The following is an 8,755-nucleotide window of genomic DNA, read 5'->3' as shown; positions in this document are numbered from 1 at the left end:
TTTTTTTTTTTTTTTAGACAAATTCTAACTTTGTAGCTCAGGCTGACTTCAAATTTGTAATTCTGCCTCAGCCTCTGAAGTATTCAGAGTAGTTACTAACACATCTGTCTCTTTTTGCTTCTAACAACACAGCTATGAGAACCTTATGTATCTGGGTCCCATTGCACTGAAATGATGCTCTAGAGGATTCTGTTCTGTATTCCCTCACTGACTTTCATAAACAGCTAAGAACACAAACACTGGACATCAAAGTTCCAGCTTCTGCAGCCTGGGTTGAGGGGGGGAGGGTGAGGGAGGGAGGGAGAGAGAGAGAGCTGAACAGATGGTCCCAGAAGAAAACTGTCTGGAGCTGCTGCTGACAGGGTTATGGGCTGTGCATGTGAAGTGGGGCAGGCATTCACCCCCTTTCCAGGAGACATTGCCGTGTGACTTCCTTTGGGACATAACAGCTTCCTTTTGCAGAGGCATCCACGTGTATGTCACATTGTTTCCACCACCGAGCAGGTCAGAACAACCTTGCAGATGCCATTCATCATGTGCACACGACTCTGGGTGACACTGAGCTTCTTCAGTCTCTCTTTGTGGGGGAGAGGCAGGGCCAGTGTGGAGCTAGACCTGTCAGTGAACTGGCTTGATGCCAAAGTTGATGTCCTGAGTTTGAGTCCCAAGACCTACATAGTGGATTGAAAAAACCGATCCCTAAACACTATCCTCTATACACACAGACACAGACACAGACACAGACACACACACACACACGCACACATGCATGCACACATGCATGCACAAGTGTGCATACACACACACACACACACACACACACGCTCACCCACAATTAAAAAGAAAAGTAAAAGAGAAAGAATACAACCATGAAGAATGCGTGGTACACCCACAGGAGTCATACGCCCCGTGGAGGTCTTTTCCTTACCTACAAAACGCCATGAGCATCTGTTACCTCTGTGGACCTTGATACTCATATGTGAACGAGGGAAATATGAAGGAAACTACTTAATCCAGACACTTATCTTGCAGTGAAAATTTACCAGTTAATCAACATGAACGAGTTCCGTTCTCTGAACACAATGTCTTTAAACTTTAACCAAGAATTTTCAAAAGAAAAATTAACACTTAAATACCACATTCATTTTTGTTATACTTAAACAAAATTATTTTACATTCATTTATTTGTTTAGAGACAGGGTCTCATGTAATCCAGACTGACTTCCAACCCGCTGTATCACCTAGGATGTAGACAGGGAAGAGAGCTGACAGGCTTAAACTACACAAAAATATCAAGCCCAACTCCTGTAAAGCCCAAGGTTGAGGAGGAAGAATGCAAATTCAGTGTCTCACGCTCTGGGTCCCAAGTGGCCCCCCTCTTGTGTCTGAGAGGTCAAGAGCCTCCCTCCAGTCTACTCTGCTTCCACCCGAGTTAGCCCCGCCCTCGTTCTAAACGATGATGGGACATGAACATGCAGACAGATGAAAGTTAGGTGTCTGAGGCCTAGATCAAGGAACACCTTGGCAGGTAGGGCCCACTCACCTGATGCTTCTAATGTCTCCTTCCTGGGTACATCTGTGTGAATTGGCTAGCTATTACTAGAGCATTAGGGAAGGAAAGTAAGAGAGGAAGCTGTCAAGGGGTACTCACGGTAGACAAGCAGTGTGAAGTGTCTCACACTGGGGTCTCTGGAGGCCTCTGAGCACACGTAGGCATGGTAGGGGCCTGTGTCCTCCATCTTCAGCTGGCTGATCTTCAGGGAGCCGTCCTGGTCAGAGATCCTCACCCTCCTTTCTTCAGAATCTTTGGGCTTATGGTGAGGATCCGCTGTTGCTGCTCCTTTTGGTTCTTGGCTGATAACCGATGTGTTAGACACCCAGACAACACTCTTTGTGTCCTGACTTGCCTGAAATGCCAAGGACAGGGTCACTGGCTCTCCCAGGATCCCTACCACAGTCTCCCCCGCTGCTGTTTTTCTTCTGGAGGCTCCTGAATTTGAAGTCAGAGATGAGGCATTGCGGCATGAGCCTCTGTTCCTAACTCCCTTGACCCTCCATACCACCCAAGTCAAGCTGAAGGAGGCTGGAACCCCTTCTCCTCTTCCCATACCCCCCACCCCCATGAGGCACCTCCACTGTTCTTCCAAGACCACTTGTTTTATTTTGTTATTTTCGTTCCCCTCTTGGCCTGTCCAGTCTTCCCCACTTTTGGAGTGATACTGGAAGACACTCAAGTTAAGCTCAATTTGGACCCTTACCTTAGGACCTTCTTTTCCTCCCTTGGGATGCCACAGTGTCCAAGATTTTCAAGTCTGACCAGCCTCTCTTACGCCCTTGAGTAGCTTTCTTTTCTCCACTGTCTATGTCTCACTGAAACTTGAACTTTAAACCCCATGGGTGCTCAGAATGTTTCTAAAGTCCTCTGGAATATCTGAGTGGAGCCATTTGCCTGTACAGAACTGCCAGACACGGACAGGTTGGGAGCTGCTTTGGCTGACTGGATTCCGGGTTGTGCAGGTATACGATAGGTCTGGGTCACAGACACTCTGAGAAACCCCGAGGATGTGGTTGTCAAGGGATGTATTAAAATGGGTGTCCTTTTGGGTCCAGCTGTATGGACACCGTCCTTTGCCCCATTTACAGTGCAGATTAGGGTGACGGTGCAGGAATCATACTCGGATGAGGTCATAGATTTCACTGTGACCTGAGGCTCCTGTAGCTGCTCTGAGGGGGATAACAACATTGAGGAGACTCTCAGATTTCTTCCTTATCAGGAAAAGGCTGCCTGAAGAAGGAGGTGATGGTAGAGAAGCTAGGCGTGGAGGAATGTCAGCATTCTCTGTTCTAAGCAAGTTTTGTCTGCAAGCTAGGGTGAGTGCCTCTCCACTGTGTTTCTATGACATTATCACAACAGCTCAAAGTTCATGGTTCTGTGATTCTTTCTCTGTATGTCTCTCTCTTTCTTTCTCTGTCTCTGTCTCCATCTCAGTCTCTGACTCCCTCTCTCCCTTTCTCTCTCCCCTTTCCCTACCCTGCTTGGGACCCCCTCGTGCGGAGTAATTGCCGAATGACCTAGGGAGGAAGGAGTTCACTTCCCTGTGTTTTAGGACCCACTGCTTTCGGTCCTTTTTTTTTCTGCTTCCTTTTTATTCCACTTCCTCTGTTGAACCTTGTGTTTAATTTTTCTTGAACAGGTGCTAGTTACATGCACAAAATTGAAAAGAAGCAAAAGGATATGTGATTTTAGAAAGTAGCCTTTACTACCCCAAACACCTATTTCTTCTCCTCCATTAATTTTCTGGAGAAAGTTACTCCTAAGAGGTTCCTTTTAAAGTAATGTTTGTACTAATTAACTGAGAATTTTGCAGTGTATATTTTGGTCATGTTCACCCTAAGTGGCACAGTAATACTTAGAGTTTTTATACTGGTCCTTGTAGATACACACAAGTGATCGCATGCTATTCATACTGTCTAGAACTTATTAAACATTAGAAATACATATGAAAATTCGCTACATGTTAATAATCTATTCTAAGTTTATTAGCTGCACAATATTTCTTTAATATATACAGAATACCATACAAATCAACAGAGATGTCAAACTACCTGATTGATAGGTGACATGAAATGAATAATTTTTCTCAAAACCTCACCTCCAACTTCTCAGAATGTGACTTTGGAGACAGGTTTGTGTTTGGACATAGGGGTGAATATGTTAGAGTAGGTCCAAATTCTATTATTCTTATAATAAGAAGATAAATAGGACAACAGTTATCTAGACTCCTATCTGAGTACCTAGAGAGAAGATAGCCATTTTTAATCCAAAGACTTCAGAAGAAACCAAACCTACGGGTATCGTGATGAGACTGTAAAGTTGTAAGAAAACACACTTCTATTGTTTAGTCTACTCAGCCAATAATATATATTTTTAAAATCTGTGTGTACGACTGTTTTGCCTGCACACATTTCTGGGTGCTCTATGCATACAGTGTACATGGAGGTCAGAAGAGGGCATCAGATTCCCTTGGAACTGGAGTTCCTGACACCTGTTAATGGCCATGTGGGTACTGGGAGTGAACCTGGGTCCCCTGGATGCACAGCTCTTAACCACAAAACCATCTTTCCAGCCCCATCAGCTAATAATATTTTATTATGGCAGCCTTAGCAAACCAATAGAGATTTTGTAAGTAAGGTGTTGCAACAAATGTCTAAAATGAAGGAAGATGTCTTTGGAAATGGCTGGTGAATAGATGTTGGAAAAAACCCTTTGAGACAGAGTTTCACTGTGTAGCCCTGGATGTCCTGGAACTCACTCTGTAGACCAGGCTGGACTTGAACTCACAGAAGCCTGCCTGCCTCACGAGTGCTGGTATTAAAGGTGTAAGTCACCATCGCTCAGCTTGAGGATGGAGGAATTTTGAATAGTATGTTCAAGATGCTTTTGGTAGAAATATGATAGTAAAGGCAGTTTCTGAAGACTCAGAAAGAGAATAGGAACACTGTAGGGAATATATATATATATATATACTCAGAAAGAAAACAGGGGTATTGTAAGGAAATCTAATATCTATATGTTAGAAAGATAGCTGACAACCTTTTGGAATTCTAATATATATTAGAATTCCATATATATATATATACATATATATATATGTATATATATATATATGAATAGCCATAGAAATGAGAACATTTAAGGTCTTTCTGGTAATGTTTCAGAAATTAGGGACATGCCACTAGAAAGTGGAGAAAAGTGAGCGCTTATATACAGTGGGATAGAACTTGGCTGAATTGTATTCTACTGTTTTGTAGAAGGTAGAATGTTTAAGTAACAAAATGTATTTCTAAGCAAAACGTTAAAGGTAAGGTGCTGGAGAGATGGATCAGTGCTAAGAGCCCTTTCTGCTCTTGCGGAAGACCACAGTTTGATTCCCATAGTACTCCCATTGTGTGTGTCACATTCACCCAGGACTCGGGCTCCAGGGGGGTTGACACCTTCCTCTGTCCTCCATGGGCACCCCCATGCACACTCAAACCTACATCTACATATGCATAAATATTTATATTACAAAACATAAGCAATCACATCTAGGGAGAATGTGTGTGTGGACAAGGTTTGCTGAGGAGAGCGTGCGCGTGACTTATAGACTCTATCGATAAAACACGACAAGCCTAAACTGAAGGAACAAAAATAGGGTAGAAAGAAAGCTGTCAGCCTTTCAGCTGTCTGTAAACAGTGCAATGAGCTTCAGGGCTTCAAGTACCTGTTATCCATCAAGAAGAAGACACCAATGGCAGGGCTGTCCCTGTCACTCTGCATTGTTTGAAACATAAAAAGGTACCATCTCACACTATCTCCGGTTACTCTCTGGCCCCAGGGATCTTGCTGCCTCCATGGCAAGCAGCCCCATGTAGTGACTGCCCATCTTATTGTTTTTTGTTTGTTTGTTTTTGTTGTTATTGTTGTGAATTTTGTTCACATTTCTAGCCATCCACCCCCTGTAACCCCAGTAACCCAGTAAAATCAAAACTCTAAAGGTTTGTAATTTATCAGTCAGATTTATGTCAGCAAATTCTCACCTTACAAAACATCCACGAACTCAGAACCAAGTGATATTGATAAAAATTGCCCACCTAGATAAGACAAACTGTCCTGTAATTGTCTATGCCTTAGAAGATATTCATAGATACCTGTGGCTATTTGAAGCCACACAGACTCTAGATTGTCTTTCTCTTCTTCCATCTTTTTCCTTCTCCTCTGTCTCTCCTATCTCTCTCCTCTCTAAAACTCTCAGCTCGCCTTCTTTTTCCATTGCCCAATGACAGGCTCTCACCTAATCTTGTGCCAGCTCTCATCTGCAAATAGACAGCAATCTATAACCATGAGTCCAGAAGAGACAAGTATGCAGTAGGATTGGGGTTCCTTTTTGGGGTTTCTCTAAACACCAGAATTATGCCTAAAGTCAAGGAGTGGAGTGGTCATACCAGGGGACATGGAAGGCATTGCTGTCGCTATTATGGGCCCAGAAGATACAGCACTGAGCCTTAAAATATATGAAAATAGTCACTCTGCATTTTAGGTTTGCCCAGAGTCTGTGACTCCTTTTTAATTTTGCTCTTTCAGAATGGCAATGTCTACCATATGCCCAAACCCACCAGTGTATTCTGGAAGGAGATACCTTGTCTTGTTTCATAGGTTCACAACTGGCTTCAAAATGAATTATACTTCAAGTCTCATTCACGACTGAGTTAGATAGTATTTTGGAATTAAAGTTGATGTTAGAGTGGGTTAAGACTTTGGGTGTTGATGGAATGAGATAAATATATTTTGCATGTGAAGAAGACTTGGATTTGGCAAGGTTAGAGACAAAGTTATTAGAAATCAGAAGGGTTTGGTGGTAGTGTGGGGGGTGGAAAATTCCCCAAGCTCTCTGGAACTCACCATAGATGTGCCATGTGAACTCTTTCTTTATGGTGAGGGCAACATTCTTTTGGTTTATCTGAGCCTGGTAGGATCCTGACTCATTCTTGATTAGGTTACTCATGTACAAGGAGTAGCCATCTCCTCTGATGTTGAGTCGGCCATTGTATTCTTTGTCTAGAATCATTATATCTTTTTTTGTAGACCACTAAAGCAAGAGTCTTGGGGGGATTATTCCAGGTGATGTGCTCAATCTCTGCATCCCTTGAGATGTTTAGGAGGAAAGTCACAGAAACCCCTAGTGTGCCCTTCTCCCAGCCTTGAGCAGGTCTGAGAGATGTGACTTTGTTTACCACAATAGACCAAACATTAGGACTCCAGAGGTATTGCCTGGAGGCATTGCCTGCCCTTGGTGGAGGTATTGCTTGCTTTGGCCTTGGCGCCTCTTTGGCTACCTGTAGCCTGGTACACAAGCTGAGAAGAATAGACTGCCTGCTGAGCTTGCTTTGAGACATCTCTGGCCTACAATTAAGTATGGATTCCCCTCACCCCCAACAGGATGGTTTCTGCTCACCCCCAGCTGAAGCAAGAAGGAACTCTGGGGGTGGGTTACCCCTTTTAAATTAGGAACTGAACATTAAAGGATTGAGCCTTGATCAGAAACCTTTGTCCTGGCTTCATCTCTTCCTTCCCTCCTGTCCTTTCTTCCATTCCCAGCCTCTCTTTCAGGTGAACCTGGTCGACTGTGGCCACTGGCCCCCAACACCCTAGGATCCCCGACATCACTGTTGGAGGTATTTCCTTTCCAGAGGCTCCTAGCTCTGTGGAAACAGAAGAGGGACTTGGAGGAACAGCTGAACTCAAACCACCTTTCATTCATTCAGTCCATAAACATGCATTTATCACAAATTCCATATGCTAAGAAATGAATGAGACTAGACATTCTCCTTCTAAGCCATTGGCTCACAAAGTCATTCATTCATTCATTCATTCATTCATTCATTCATTCATTCATTCATTCACTCATTCATGCATTCACCCACTAATTCACCAAACTCTTCCATGAAAGCAGCTATATTAATCAATAAAACATGTCTTCTAAATTTCTGTTTAATTGGGAGATTAGTCAGGCTGTGACTGGGTGAATTTATGAAGTTTTCTGAGAGTCAACTTATTGATCTGTAAGACTGATAAACTCATCATAGCTACGTCATGTACAAGTCTGATAAAACTTCAATGAAAGCAGGTTGTTGCAAATTGTAAAAAGCTAGAAAAGCAAATGACATCATCTTTTTAAAAATAAGATGAATAGGAAGATGCCTAGAGGGGCGGGGAGATGGCTAGGTGAGTGATAGAATAATAAAGTCACTCCCTGGTAGAACCAAGATGCTCAGCATGGAGAGAGTCTAGAGAAATAGCAATTCTTTCTGAGGGACTATTCCATGCCACTGCACTAAGCATGAGTGCCCACTATGAAATTCTCTCACTGTTTTCAAATTTGAAAATGTCTTTATCAGCCTACCTTCCATCTCATCATCTAGGGAATCTCAGACTGTCTTTGGCTTTGTCATGTCAGGCTTGGGGTTGGGAGGAGATGGTAGCATTGCCCCACTCCTGACTTTTTTTTTTGTTTTAAACAAGATCCATATTTCTGATAAACATTGTTATCAAAGCTTTTAAGAGCCCAGTTCAACACAACTCATTTTTCCTATGAAGACTCTGTGGTATCTGCTGGATGACCCCAGCCTAGATCTCCAGATTCTAGGGCTCCTGAGGCTTTGTAGTGTACCCTAGGAATTTACATCAAATCAGACAAGATCTGAAGCCTGGCTACTCCAAGAATTCTGGGTTGAAAAATTATGAGAGAAAAAGAAGACATAGAAGTGTACCTATAGCCTAACGGGAAAGGAAAAGGATGAAGAGGAAGAGGGGGAGGAAGAAGAAGAGGAGGAGGAGAAGGAAGAGGAGGAGGAGGAGAAGGAAGAGGAGGAGGAGGAGGGGGGAGAGGAGGAGGAGAAGAAGTAGCGTTGTGTAGGGCTACTTAAGCATATGAAGCTCCTATAGCCCAGGGGATGTAAGAATTGTTAGGAAGTAGAAAAAAACTAACAGTTTTTATGCCCCCAGGATGCTTCAAAGTGGCTTGTCATCAGAAGGTTTGCTCTGATCTCTCTGTGAATTTATATGCATTACACAGGAAACAAACTGGAGACAGCATTTCTTAACAGGAAAATGTTATTTGAAATTGGGGCTAGAATGTCACCTCCTCATGGTGAATTAATGTGCATGTTCTCTCTCTCTCTCTCTCTCTCTCTCTCTCTCTCTCTCTCTCTCTCT

At 43.1% G+C, this 8,755-nt stretch overlaps 1 protein-coding gene across 1 annotated transcript in view; it reads right to left on the bottom strand.

The window, feature by feature from the left end:
- Positions 1-8,755, bottom strand: part of Ly9 (lymphocyte antigen 9) — a 13,915-nt gene that overhangs the window by 4,789 nt on the left and 371 nt on the right. The window contains 8 exon segments of the mRNA XM_028787728.1: positions 312-500; positions 503-577; positions 1,652-1,990; positions 2,450-2,617; positions 2,620-2,724; positions 6,443-6,620; positions 6,622-6,719; positions 7,186-7,240. Coding sequence (XP_028643561.1) covers positions 312-500; positions 503-577; positions 1,652-1,990; positions 2,450-2,617; positions 2,620-2,724; positions 6,443-6,620; positions 6,622-6,719; positions 7,186-7,240 — 1,207 coding nt within the window.

This window comes from Grammomys surdaster, unplaced genomic scaffold (genome assembly GCF_004785775.1).
Source record: "Grammomys surdaster isolate TR1022 unplaced genomic scaffold, NIH_TR_1.0 125672, whole genome shotgun sequence".
NCBI classification, from domain to species: Eukaryota; Metazoa; Chordata; class Mammalia; order Rodentia; family Muridae; genus Grammomys; species Grammomys surdaster.
This window is presented reverse-complemented; position numbering and strand designations above follow the sequence as displayed.